The 14,143-nt window shown below is 39.7% G+C and overlaps 1 protein-coding gene across 1 annotated transcript; it reads right to left on the minus strand.

Moving 5' to 3' along the window:
• Positions 1-519: 519 nt before the first annotated feature.
• On the minus strand, positions 520-13,916 carry ercc6l2 (excision repair cross-complementation group 6-like 2). The gene is made up of 20 exons (XM_074670365.1): positions 13,630-13,916; positions 13,060-13,481; positions 12,845-12,961; positions 12,550-12,743; positions 12,142-12,235; positions 11,887-11,954; positions 11,558-11,765; positions 11,312-11,452; positions 10,254-10,370; positions 10,040-10,159; positions 9,881-9,952; positions 9,213-9,358; positions 8,507-8,602; positions 8,244-8,343; positions 7,893-8,045; positions 7,413-7,496; positions 4,622-5,633; positions 4,385-4,539; positions 3,234-3,391; positions 520-2,045 (listed from the first exon to the last, which is right to left on the minus strand). Exons 1-20 carry the CDS (start codon positions 13,655-13,657, stop codon positions 833-835), a joined length of 4,698 nt encoding a protein of 1,565 aa, XP_074526466.1. The 5' UTR covers positions 13,658-13,916; the 3' UTR covers positions 520-832.
• Positions 13,917-14,143: the final 227 nt, after the last annotated feature.

Here is a 14,143-nt window from a genome sequence, read left to right on the forward strand (position 1 = left end):
ATCCATTACCAGGAGAGTTTAAAGTGATATCTCTGCAGGCGTGTCCACCAACTGTCCCACGATAGCAGTGTCGGTGTCTGATTGCATTAATTGCTAATGCCTCGTGAGATTTTGGTTTTCACCCCACGTATCAGGTTCAGTAGCAGATTGAGGGCTGACATTGAACTTTAACAACAGATGCAATTGTAAGTACTGTATCTACAAATTAACTTTTTTCTTTTAATTTTTTTAATGATGACCAGTATTTTTTCTTCTTGTCTTACATTATCGTTGAATGAATGTTGTTGTATGAGTACTGGACAAACAGGACTGTATTTGAAGATATCACTGATATTTTGTCAGACCTTTTAATACTACTTTCTTTTCTGAGGCCAATGATCAGTCAATAAAAGATACAAACAGAAGCTCCAATCTCTATTTTTTCATATTTTTGATAAGTTGTTAATGCCTCTGTGGAACATAAGACACTATGACTGTGAGTTGACAGTGCAGAGGAGAATAAATTCTTGAAATAGTAATTAAACTCCATTAGTGTTTGACCATTTATTCAAGTAACATCAGGCACTGTGCAAGTATCAAGCTCCTTCAACTAAATCTTGATGTAAAAAAAATAGAACTTAAAATTTTGGTAAATAAAAAACATTTAAAAGGGTTCATATTGAATGAATTTTTAAAATTACAACACAGAACCTCAGAATTAACAGCAGTGAAGCTTGTTACTAGCATCCATGTCAACTTTTTTTATACATCCTCTCAAGGTCTGCAAAAGTAAAAAGTATCAATAAAACGTATATTAAAAGTAACTTTGAACATTATTACAGTCTCTCATGTCTTATTTTCTCCACAGGAACTTGTCGTTTGTCTTCCAGAGACTCTTGCTCTCCTCTCCTCCTGATTTCTTTTTAGCTGCAAAGCTCGTGCTGATGCAGGCCCTCTGCACCTCTGCTAGGTCTGTCAACCTGTTGATACTTTCCTCATTACCCTCATTTAGAATGTCCCAGAAGTCTTTGCGACTGCCTTTAGTTACCGTAGATTGTGTGTCAGACTTTGTTAAGGATGCAACTGAATTTGAATCAATCTTCAAGGTGACTGTGGAAGATGAAGGTGTGCTGGGATGTTTGCTTCCTGATGCAGAGGAAAGTGCAGGAGGTGTTTTTTGGGTGCCTTTGTGTTGCACACCCCTGGGTTTAAACAAATCGTCAAGAACTGAGGTGTCTCCTATCAGATCTGTGAGGAAAGAACGATGACTAGAGGTAGATTTGTCCAGCTCAGAAGGAGAAGAGTTTTTTCCAAGGCCTTCAATGGGGTCACTGGTCCTTGAAGACAGTTTTTGCTCTTGCCCCTTTCCTTGAGCTGTGGGTTTGGAAATCATGGTGGACCTGCCATGGCTGAGGTCCGGAGAAGAAGGAATATCTCTGTGTGTGCGGTTCAGGAAGGCAGCAGCCTCCCCAGACCCCAGACCACTGCTGCTGGCTTGATCCAAGCCAAGACCACCACCAGCTCTGAGAGCCCCAGAAGTCGAAACACTACCCCTCTTTGTCCTCTTATATCCTCTGGCACTGCAGACAGCCTCCTCCTGCTCCTCTGACTCCAGGCTCGTAACATCACTCAGAGGCTCGAGAGCATTCTTTTGCTGGATGTTTTGCTTTTTGTGAAGTTCTTGAACATCATCATTTTGTGGGTTTCTGAACTTTTTCTGTGGCGGGGGAACATTGTTTTTAGGATTCTTTTCCTCAATCTTCCTCTTAGTGTTTTCAGGCTTTTTCTTGGATTTTGTCACATCCTTCTGTGGAGCTCTAGTGTCTCTGTTTGATTTTGCTAAAGTAGTTCTGGTGGATGCTGAGGAGGGAGAGGAAGACGTCTGGGCTGCTTCCGGTTGTGGGAAGTTTTTTCTGACAACATCGGCCAGGCCAGGTTGGTCGAGTGAGGTGTAATACTGTCTCAGCCAGGCAAGTCTTTGGGTGCAGTTTCTTCTCAGAATATCCTCTGCAAACTGATGTGCTGAAGAAAATCCAAATTTGTCTGCCATTTCCTCAAGCTGCTGCCTATGAGAACACAAAAACAGATAAAACAAAAGATAAAGCGACGTTTGAAGATTAATCTCAGGGGAAATGACAACATAATTACATGTACAGTTAGTATGAGGTCAGAAATTGGCATGTTAGAGTGCTAACGCTCTTTAAATCACATATAAACTCATCCTTAAAAGCTACAAGGCACATACTGTCAATCTGATATTCTGCAGGTCCCTTAAGCCTAACTCAAGACAAATAGAGCTCCACATATTCAGGCTCTTATCCAGGAAGCATGAGGTGTTTTACTAAACATCTAGGCAGCCATTAAAACTTCGGTCTAACCAGAATCTGGGACAGAAATACTTCAAAGTCACTGGTGCTACAGCTGCATTTTGGTAGTGTTATTACCCTGGCTTCTCAGTGGAAAAACAATAAATAAAAGCAGCGGCAGTAAAACCAGACGTGCATGTGGATTTAAATCATTAAACAGCAAGGTTAATTGAGGGGAAATCAATATAACTAGTGTGAGTTTTCCTCCCTGGTGAGTCTCTGGGCTGAGATGCAGTCTTTCCCTGTGGGAGTGAGATTGGAGCCACAGAGGTGTCTGTGTGTCTGAGTGTTTGGGAAGGCAGGGGGCGGAGGTGATGCAGCAGGACAGAGGTGTGTATTTGTTGGATCTGTGCATGTGTGTGTAAATGCTTGTTAGGACTCGTATGTGGACTCTAATGTGTGTGTCAGTGTGGGTTTGGAAGTCCTCAGGCAATCATTTTTTGGTTTGTCTCAGGAGGGCTGTGGTTGAGGAGGGGAAAACGTCCACACTGTTGGGCCTGAACATAACTGGGTAATCTTTGGCATGATGCTGGGAAATAGTAGGAAGGGAAAGCTCAGAGGTGGTCTCTTACTAAACACACACGCATGCAATTCCCGAGGCCCAGGTGGGGGCGCTCAACACCATATCTGTGGTGAGTTTTTGGCCTAGTTCCTGACACTGCCAGGAATTCCTCTTTTCAAACAACAGTCTCTCAAACGCCTTACCTATTTCTATCCTTAAGCCTTTTTACTCCCATGCAGAGCCGCTCGCCTGTCCTGTTACTGTAGGAGCACCTTATCTAATGAAATCATGACATATTCAGAACACACTCGGGCTCTTTCTGTCAGCTTTTTTGGCCTATCTTTAGCTCTGTTTTTCTCCTCATCTCCTTCATGCTCTTTTTTTACCTGCATATTGCCTGTGGAGTCTCTCCGATGATGAAGGTGGTGTGTCTGGTGTTGTGTACACTCTTGCTGGTGAAGGTGACAGGATGGTCCACGGTAGGCTTCTCTTGTGTGAGGGTAGCAGAGTATGGCGGACTGTCTGGTGGGCTCTCTGACAAGCTCTGGCACAATCACCAAACAATGTAAAGTATTAGTAAAAGCAAACCAAAATGTATATGGTTGGACATGTTTCTCTAAGAGATTTTGGAAACCGTGTTGTCTTCAACAACGTCCAAAGAAGAGCATCCCTGAATAGCTGGTCTACTGTCCACCTGACTCTGGTTTTCTTTGGTGTTTGATCTGGTCTGTACCAGAATAACGACACTTCTCTAATTAAGACTAAAAATTAAGCCTATAATCCAAAGACAAGGCAAAAACACAATTCCAAATGTGCTTTAAAAAGCATCTGTTTGCAGTTATTTTAGTACAGTTCATTCACTAACTACCTCTCTAATCAGATGGGTGGCTCAAGCTTGCAGGCTGTATTCAAAGTACTGATGCATACTGAACAATGACAGCACAGATTTGAAGACAGCAGCAACACTAACCACCCATCTGCACCTCTGAGTTTAATCTAATCCTCAAAAAGACAATGTGTTTACGTGAATTGTCAACTTGTTTCGAGCATCTGTGTCTGATCCAGCTCTGGCAAACCCAACACCGGTGTGGAGTTGCCAGAAAAACTTTGACAGAAAGCAGGTCTAAATGATACAGAGAGCTCAGTGGATTACTGTTTAATCCTGCAACAATTTTTGGAAAACTATATTACTGATTTTTTTGACATTTAATTTAAGATTCTGATCAAATCTTTGGTGGCAAGACTTCACTAAAGGTCACTGACTAATCAACAAAAGAATAAATCATAGTGTTTTTTTTCTGTTTCACTGTATTTTATCTATTTTGAATCGCTAATCTTACTGTCTGTTGCTTTGTTCAATTTGGTTTTGTTTCGTTATTTTACCGATTCATTGTTTATGGTTAATTTTGTGTTTCATTTCTAATATTTGCAATAAAATAAGGAAAATAAAAAAGAAAGAAAGACAAAAAATATCCAGAGCATTTCAGGTGACAGGGCCACACAGACTCTATGATGTTTGGTGAAAGGCAGCATGTACCTCCAAGGTGCCGAGGAGATGATTGGCTGGCATCTGAGAGTACATCTTGTGTTTAAAGACGTCTCGTACAGCAGCTCTGCTGATCAGCTCCTCTGCTTTGCTTCCTCCTACCACTCGCTGGTTTGAGTGGGTGTACACCACCTCCTGTACGCCTCCTTAAAACAGAAACATACATCAGTAATGTTGAATAGCATTTTGTCAAAATAATCAGAATATAAAAAAAACGCTAAATCTAACCTAACACACTGTCAAGTGTTCCTTCTTTTCTGATGGACTCATGGGATGTTTGATTTTTCAGATTTGTGAATGAAACAGCTTTTGGTGTCTCTGCTCTTCTCTCCATCTTGGTGCTTGTTGCAGCTCTTTGTTCATCTTCCTGAGGCGGGGATTTGAAAGAACATTTCAAGGATCTCCCTTTCTTCACAGGAGGGTGTTCATCCTCTGAAGACGTGAATGTTTCAATGTCTTCTGTGTGTTTGGATCTGGCCTTGTCCCTGACACTTGCGCTTTGCCGTTTTCTGTTGCGGTCCAGTCTTCCTTTCTCCTGGTCTCTTCCTTTAGTGTATGAATTCAAAGCTGCACTCTTTGGCCTCTTCACTGTCCCCATGTCCAAATCTTCAGATTCATCTGAGTATTTTACCTTAGAGACTGTTGTTTTCAGCTTGTTATGAGTCTTTGTTTCTACACCTTTCACATACAAGGTGGCTCTCATATCTGTCCTCTCTTTCAAATCCTGTTTCCTTCTTGCAGCATCATCACCCTGTTTGAAAAGAGAAACCTTCTTTTGTTCCTGATCTTCTTCCCTGCCTGTTTCGTCTGAATTGCTGGAGATGTCCCAGCTTTTCTGTCCCATTTTTGGGACCTCGCTTCCTGTTTTAGGACTCTTGCAGAAGCCAGACAAAGTACCTTTCCTCCTTTTTTTATCCTCATCATCTTCTTCAGAGGAGTTTTCCTCTATAGCTGTGCTGCTGTGCCCTTCACCTGACTCTGGTTGTTCTTTCACTCTTTCTAGGAGTTTGGAGAAACCAAAATGGAGGAGACTCATACGAGAAGGGCTAGTGGTAGCATTCCCACTCTTGTCATCAATAGCAGTTGGATTCAACACCTTCCTCTTCAGCTCCCGCTCCTCCTCATCCATTTCACTCCCACTGCTAAAGTCCAGCACCCTTCCGGGGACCTTTGACACATCTCTGCTCTCCTTGATTTGTTCATCAGTCGGATGATCAGTTGGTGGACCAACTTGAGGCTCCTTCAATCAAAATGTGGAAAAGACAGGTTGGAAAAGTAGTAAAAGACAGGCAAAGAAAACAGTATCATGGTATAAAAAGTAAAAGTCATATTAAATTTATTAATACTACTACTACTACTACTACTACTACTACTACTACTACTACTACTAATAATAATAATAATAATAATAATAACAATAATAATCATACATATTATTATTATTATTATTAGTAGTAGTAGTAGTAATAGTAGTAGTAGTAGTACTGTCATAATAATAATAATAATAATAATAATAATAATAATAGTAATAATAATAATGATAATAGTAAAATTAATAATAATAAAAACAAATTTTCACTTAAAAGTCTTGGATCAAATAAATTAACACAGACAAATGCACAGCTTGAGATCGTTTCAGCAACAACACTCAAAGCCCTTCACTCCATTCCTTTCAGTGAACCAGCCTGTGATACATTTATTGTGTATTGAAAACACATGTTTACATCATAAGTTATATTAAAAATCTATGTTGCTGAAGTAATCACAAAAAAGAAAGATTGTAAAATTTGTTTGGTGTCACAAAAATGGGCTTATACACAAGTGACCACCAACAGTGATCCTAATTTCACAAAATATGCACACTGAATGACTCTCTCTGCTGTACTGGTGTACAGCATGTTTGTGCTTACACGCCTCATGCCTCTGTCTGTGCGTGTTAAAGTACCCCAGTGTATTCAGTATTTTTGAAAGAATCTGACTGGCCTCAGTGGAGCAGCAGCCATGTAAAAAGGACCTGGCTGGGAACAGGATGATAAGGGGTATCACTGTGTAAATAAATATCTGAAAAGCAGAAGATAGGCTTCAGTGTGGTCTGCTTCTTCCATTAAGACACGCAAGTAATTGCATCCAGCTGTTTCACACAGCATCGCAGAGAAAGTGAGAAAAAGACGGCCTCATCCTTCAGTTTTAGCGTTTTCTATGGGTCAAGATCAAAAATAGATCCCTCATCCTTAATGTTTTGCATTGGGATTTTCTTTTAAAGCTCCTTATAATTACGCCTTATGACCATAGAGGGCTGTTAACAGTTTGTAGTTTTCTCAATGGGAGAGAACAGAAGCTGTGGTCAGCCTCATTCAAAACTGATACTTCAGACTGTGGTTTTCAAACTATTTCCCTTGACACCCTCTGAACAGAAACTAACAAAATAGATCGCCTTGAGTTCAGAATTTTGTATTTTAAGCAAATAAATAATTTCACTATAGCTTAGAAGACACTTAGCCCTGAAAACAAGTATGTTATAAAGGATGGGATACTGATTTGCCAGTAATTTCCATTATATATATCTACAATATCCTCCTGATTTCAGGTAAACAGCTGTAAGTTAAGTGCAAAAATTAAGTCCCACAGTTACGTTAGAGTACAAATTCGGTTTATGTCATTATGTTCTTAGTATAACTTTCCCTTTGTTGTGTCTTTTGAAAATATTCCCATACAAGGGGCTGTTTACTCACAAATGGGTCATTTCTAATCTTGACAAACACTAAAATGACAAAGAAAATGACTAAACAACAGAAAACCAAAGGAACAATAACAAATTCAAATTATTGTTTCAGCAGAAAATGTTAAATGAGGGATTTTGGTTATGTTGACTAAAAGGCAGGAGGGTACCCCCCTGCCGGACTCTTTCCACATGGGAAGGGGAGGATGATTAGGCCATCTGGGAGAGAAGATGGATTGAGGGATGGGAAAGATGTGTGCCCTCTGTTCTGGGTCTCTGAGAAAGGGAATAGTTACTCACGCTAGCTGCCTTCGCCTCCTCCTCCTTTTCCTCGCCTGTGTGTGTGCTGGTTGTCATTACACCGGACGCCACCTGTCCTTCACGCTGACAGGAAAAAGAAGCATGAAACATTCATCCATCAGATGATTATTTTATTTTTATTTTTGACCAAATAATAATAATTTATTTTTTTTGACCAAATAAGGTCAAAAATATAAATGACATGATATGCATGCAAGATACTTTATATCAGTTATATACTGCTTTTAAGTAAGCACCAAGTGATATTTCACAGGACGAAGAAAAACTAATAAGGGTTAAGGGCCTATTACCCTTATTTAAACCATGATATGAGCAGATAAAACTTCCCCTACAGAAATTAATTTAACTTTTACTCATAGTTTTTCTCAACTTTTGCTGTGACTGGAGACAAAAAAGAATGGCAAAGACAAAGTTAAATCAGTAACTGATCAAAATTACAAAGGTCGTCTGCTTTCTTACCTCTAATATCTTGCGGGTAAGACATGTTCCATCAGTCTGCAGCCTGAAGAGGTTTTTAATCCCAAACAGCTCCCCCTTATGGACATCATTCCCCTGCACTGCCTCAAAGTACCGCCTTGCACTCTCCTTACCAATAACTGAGCTCTGCAATTGCTGGAGATAAGCAAGCAGAAACAGAAAATCACTTACAGTGATTGTAGATCATATTCTAAAACTATGTTAAAAAGGATCTTATGCACAATACTCAAAAAATAATGAATACAACTCTGCCGCAGCAGCAGAGGTCGCAAAGTAGATAAATAACCAAAAATGTGCATTATTCTTTATTTTTTAGTTATTATTATCTAGTACCTGTTTGTAAATTTGTCTGAGGTAAATAATTTCCTCTACAGTCCCCAAAGAAATGAGCCTGAGGACAGTCACATCCCTGCACTGGCCGATACGGTATGCCCTGCAGAAACAGAAATGGATTAATAGTCTTCATGCATGCAGAAAGAAAAAAAGTTGTGTCTTCAGCTAGAAAATCAATAAAACAACAGAAGACTTTTTTTAATAATCCCCTCAAATACATCAAAACGCAGTGTTAGCCATACATAGTATGGACATCAACACACCTGTCAATAGCTTGGAGATCATTAGCTGGGTTCCATGTGGGGTCAAAGAGCACCACAACATTGGCCCCTACAAAGTTAAGACCAAGACCACCAGCCCTGAAAGAAAAGCAAATTCGAGGTTTAGAACACGTGTCTAAAAAAGCAACTTTAGCAACCCTGATGTTCCCAAACAGTTCACCGTGGAACATCATTTTAAATTTAGGCTGAACTACTTAAAGGTCCTATATTATGCAAAAATCACTTTATTAAGTCTTTTAGTAAAATTTGTGTGTCTTTTCGCTTTCCTCCCCGCCCATAAAATGTGATATTTAATGACAAAACCTGTACTTAGTAGTGCTTGTGAACGTAAAATCCTGACCTAAAACGAGCTGTTTGGATTTTGGGGATTTGCCAATGTCAGCGATTCCCTTTTTTGACCAATCAGGAGCAAGTCTGACCTGACTGGTCCACCGGAGCAGATATCCCTGAAGGTCACGCCCACTAAATCAGACTGTTCTGAACAGAGGGGCTATGAGAGCCTGGAATCAATAGTGCTGTGCTTGATTTTTTGGCTTTTTGGACCAAAATATGTTACTACCATTTCATGAAGACATCAATGATCCATATTGAACTGCAGAAAAGCAGCACAATATGGGACCTTTAAGGCTTTAAGCTACGTTAAAGAGAAAAAACTCCACCCCTGTCTGCTTGTTATTGTTTGACTCACATAGTAGAAACCAGGCAGATGTTCACGTGAGAGGAGCTGTTAAACTCTTTGACAATCTGGACTCTCTCTTTGGACTTAGTGGTTCCATCCAACCTGCTGTAGTCCAGTCCTGCTGCCATGCAGTAGCTCTCCAATACGTCCAACAGCTAATGGGAATGTAAGCATGACAAAATAAAATAAAACAAAATAAACAAAGACTTTCTTTTCATCTCCTGTGTGAATTTACTCTTAAGTCTGCAAAGGATGTTTAAGATCATAAATGCTAGATAAACACATTCAATAAAGAATAAACAACGTATTCCCTTAGCTGTGTATTTGTAGTTATATTATAGGAGTAATACTAAGCACAATCCAAACTGTACGGGTTTTATGGTTCCAACAAAAGCAAAACATAAGACATTGAATAATGACCTCATAGCTTCCAGAATGTTATCATACAGGATTGAGTGACAGACCAATTCACTCTGCTCAGTCCAGTTATCCCTTCAACTCCAACTGCCCTCACTTATAAAAACCATACAGATTGCCTATTAATCTGTCCTGAATAAACCTTGTTACTACTGTCTCTGCACACATGTAATCTGCCCTAACAGCACTGGCATATAACACAATTAAAACCTAGTGTTGTGCTGGAAGGTTGTTTGTAAAGCAGCAAATTCAGCTCTTACCTTGGTTGAGAGAGAAAAAATTAGTACTTTATCCTTTTTTTTCAGATAATACTTCAGCAGCTTCTCTAACACCTGCCACAGAAAACAGATATTAGTTTAAAGCACTTGTGCAGCATTCAGTGAGTGAACTAGTGACAAAGCTGCATTCCAATTTTGTACCTTCATTTTCCCACTGTACATGGGATCAGACAAAGCCTCAAATGCTTCATCTTTGCACCTCCGCACAAACTCTGGAAACTTCTGGAACACTTTGGCACAAATGTCACCCACATACTTTTCCTTGGAGAAACAAAATAAGGTGTTACTGACGACCAAATGTATCATTACACTTGAACTTTATCAAATCATGAATTACAGGACAACATGTTCCTACCTGTTTCTTGCTGGTACCTGCAGTGGACTGAAGGAGTGCTACGTGGTTTGCAACCTTCCTCAAGATGGCCAAGTAACTGAAGTATAGCTGTTTAATTTCGACACCTTCAGAATTTGTCTGGAATAAAAGAAATCTGACTCTTAATATATGGTTCTAAAATTTTAATGACATTGTAGTGATACTACACTACATGCAATCACTACATGCCGTAGTGATACGGTTTGAGACATGACATCAAGCAAATGTTGTAGTAGCTGGCTATATGTAGCACTATTGGCAGCCTGGTGCCCTGACAAATCTGTAGGCTAACGTGACAACAAACAAACACTGTCAGTTTGTAAATAGTTTAGTAGCTGTCTATATTTAGCGCAGCTGGCAGTTATGTCCTGCCAGTCATCTACCAATCAGAGCTAACATAACCTGGCTCTTTATTTCACTGACTGACTCTCAAGTTTGAACAGACCACTGCAGAATAACTGCTGCATGTGGGTTGGAATGAATATAATCACAAATACTTAAGCCCCTTTGTTAGCCTTTAGCTTGGGCTGTGTCACTCTCCCGTTTAGCTTTCATCTGCTCTTCAGTCCTTTTTCTGACGGACAGTTAGGCTCCAGTGTCCACAATCACTACAAAATTAATCACAGAAATTGTTTCCAACAGAGGAAAAACACTGATCTATCTTCTCTCTTCTAAACTTTGTCAGGCACATAGTGTTGTCATAGAGACTCAGACATGACGTACACCAATCCAATCTAGAAATGCTAAGAAGTAGCATTTCTAAATTACCTGTAATATTGGCTCTGATAATCTCATTTTAAAGTGTGGATCATGATTAGGCATATGGGAGATTTTTTCAATATCACTTAGAAACTCCTCAGCCCCTTTAAAGGGCTAATTCATTAAAATAAAACAAAGCCATTTTTTTTACTAATAAATCTGTCTGATCAAGGTGCAATGACAATTTGATTTAGGTGCAATGACAACTTAAAGTTCAGCAAAGCTCTTAACCCAATACATTAAACAGCATTTAAAGCAAATAATAAAAAGGTTAGACCAACTTTATAACAGCATCTTCTGCGTGTGCGTCCACTTTGACAGCCACATTTCTCAGAGGACTTTAGCAGTAACGTCACGTCTTCAGTATCCAAGACCACCTGATAAACCGTCTGCTGAAAGTCTGTGAGAGCGCAATACACCACCTAGGAGAAAACACACAGCACAGAAGACGTTGAAGATAAATTTGATATGATGTAGATGGTTTTAGACATTAAAGCCTGGTGCTTGCTTGATTTAATCCATCTCACTCTGTCATCTTTCTTAGGGAGTTGGTCCTTGATGAGGCCTTTAGTCCTTCGGAGGAAATGGTGGGAAATCTTCCTTGCTAGAGCTCTGACGGTCTTCCTTCCTGTAGCTAGAGCACGCTTGGTGGCACTGTGCCTTTGCCCTTGCTCAATGGGATCTGAAAACTTGTTCTTAAAATGTCCTAAACTGCCGAGACAACCTGGTATGGCCCTAAAAAGAAGAAAAACAAAGTGATGATTGGAACGCCTTCCATCAACACAGTTAGGAAGACAATGTAGTTGCAAGTTTGCAAATGAAAGATGTGCTGTGATATAAAACTCTGTTGAATTACCAGTCCATGACACACCACAACTCCTCAAGATTGTTCTGTAAGATGGTGCCAGTGAGCCCAATTCTGATCTAATGAAAATGTAAGCATAAATGAGGCATTACAAAATGGACCTGAAGTACTTTTATATAGGTACAAACAAAAACTGAAGTAAAGACTACTTGAGTGTAGGCTTTACAATTCTTGCTAACACACATTTCTAGCAAATTGTCACCAAGTGGATTTTGTGATAGCATAATGACATGATTTAACACTTACCTTACATGTCAGATCCTTCATAGCTTGAGTGATCTGAGAGTTTGGGTTTTTGATCTTGTGGGCCTCATCCACAATCACAGCAGACCAGTCTATGCTGCAGTAGGACGAAAGTAATAATAATAATAATGGGTTTTATTTATAACGCACTTTACATTTGTGGGCAAATCTCAAAGTGCACAGAAGGATAAAAAAACAAAACAATAAAAACATTAATAAAGACAATAAAAACAGTAAAAACATTAAAAAAAAACTACAAAAAAACAGTAAAAACAGTCAGCAAAGTGTATTCTAATAACATGCATTTATAAAAATAAAGTAATACTTTAGAAAAATATACATTACAATACAAGGAATACATGCATACAGCTAAGATGTCACTTCAGTGTGTGTTCTGAGCATGTTTCTCACTTATTAAACTGATCCAGACAAAGACGCAGAGTCTCATAAGTAGTAAGAGCAATCTCAGTGCGCCCCTTCTTGATGCGAGCCAGCTCCTCTTCTTTCTTCATCCCATGGACCACCACACTCTGGAAGTGGCCCCATGTTTCCAGTTCATCTTTCCAGTTATAAAGAACTGACAGTGGTGCCACGATGAGGAACACCTAGATCAGATCAAGGTGTCACTAACAGGTGCTGATGAGATATCCAAACTAATTTCTGTGCCTTTGCAGTTTGTATCAAAAGGTTAAATTTGAATACCCACTTTGTTTGGTTTACTTGGCTTGGAAGGCTTCTGACTCAACAGAAACTGAGGCCTGTTGTTTTCAATGTCCTCCCGTGTGCCTGTTTTGTGCAACACTGCAGCAAGAAAACCTATCACCTAGAATAAGATCCACAAGAAAAAGGACACAACGGTGAGACAGAGAAGAAAATACTTACATCTTTGGGGAAAAAATGACAACAGTCTTTACATCGCACCTGTACAGTTTTTCCCAGGCCCATGTCATCCCCCAGGATACAACCCCTCGATCGGACATAGTTGTGGTAAATAAACTTGATACCTTCCCTCTGGTAATCCCTCAAGTATCTGTTGATTGTGTAAGGGACTCTGTCCCCTTTAAATTCACTCAGCTCCAAGGGGACACAAAGCACTGGGTCTGTGATGCTGCTTGGAAACACAGGTTTCTCCTGGTTGAAGTGATTTAAGTCGGGTCTCACAAGTTTGGAGGAAGGAACAGCATGCTCCACCTCTTCCTCATTCTGACCATCGTTACTGAATACCACCCATGCCATGGTGTCATTTACATGAGAGGTGGAGGTCAGTCTCTTTATGGTGGTTTCTCGCAGGGTGCCATCTCTTGGATCAGGGGCAAGACATCTGTCACCTTCGTGCCATGTTGCTGTTAGACAATGTACACATCACAAGTCATTTATAACCCAACAATGCTCATAAGTGAGCTCAAAAGACTCTAGAAAAAAAACTTAAAGTTTTAGAGAACCACGACATGTGGGACAGATTTAAAATTATATATAAACACGAACTCAAACCTTTTCCAGTTGTAGAGTTTGCAGCCATCTGGATGAACTCGGACTCTCCTCCCTCCTTTATAGAGAAGTCACTGTAGCATGCTAGCTAGCTTGTTTAGCTCTGCAATAATTTCCAGTCGACGAACGAAAGACGTCAACCGTTAAAACAAAGAACTCGGACTTTTTGTCTCAGTCATGTCACCCTGGGTAAGTCACTTTTACTTTAACACCCATTTTAGTCCAATTATCTGTCAAAAAAGCAGAGACTAACATCTGGACAAGCTCAACTGCAGCTTCTTGAGTGTTTATGTATTCTGACAACCAGCGCAGCACTTTCGACACGGGAGTTTCACGTCTAACGTAAAATAATATCTAAAGGTTAATAAAAAAAAAATTTCAAAATATCTTTAAATAAAAAACGGAAAACACATTTTTTTAACCTTTTACGACATCGTTTATATTCTGTTGGTGGATACCAGTGTCGAAAGTGCTACTTGAATCTGAGTTGCGTTTTTTACTGCGTTTTAATCATCTC

This window comes from Halichoeres trimaculatus, unplaced genomic scaffold (genome assembly GCF_033239565.1).
Source record: "Halichoeres trimaculatus isolate MK-OKI-2021-1 unplaced genomic scaffold, fHalTri1.1 fHalTri1_scaffold_5, whole genome shotgun sequence".
Classification (NCBI taxonomy): domain Eukaryota; kingdom Metazoa; phylum Chordata; class Actinopteri; order Labriformes; family Labridae; genus Halichoeres; species Halichoeres trimaculatus.

Excerpts from the sequence above, each read along its gene's own strand:
- ercc6l2 (XM_074670365.1), bottom strand. The coding sequence starts at position 13,657 with ATGGCTGCAAACTCTACAACTGGAAAAG. Across the intron at positions 11,955-12,141 it reads TGAAGGATCTGACATGTAAG|ATCAGAATTGGGCTCACTGG; the intron begins GTAAGTGTTAAA and ends CATTTTCATTAG. Across the intron at positions 10,160-10,253 it reads CAGGTACCAGCAAGAAACAG|GAAAAGTATGTGGGTGACAT; the intron begins GTAGGAACATGT and ends TGTTTCTCCAAG.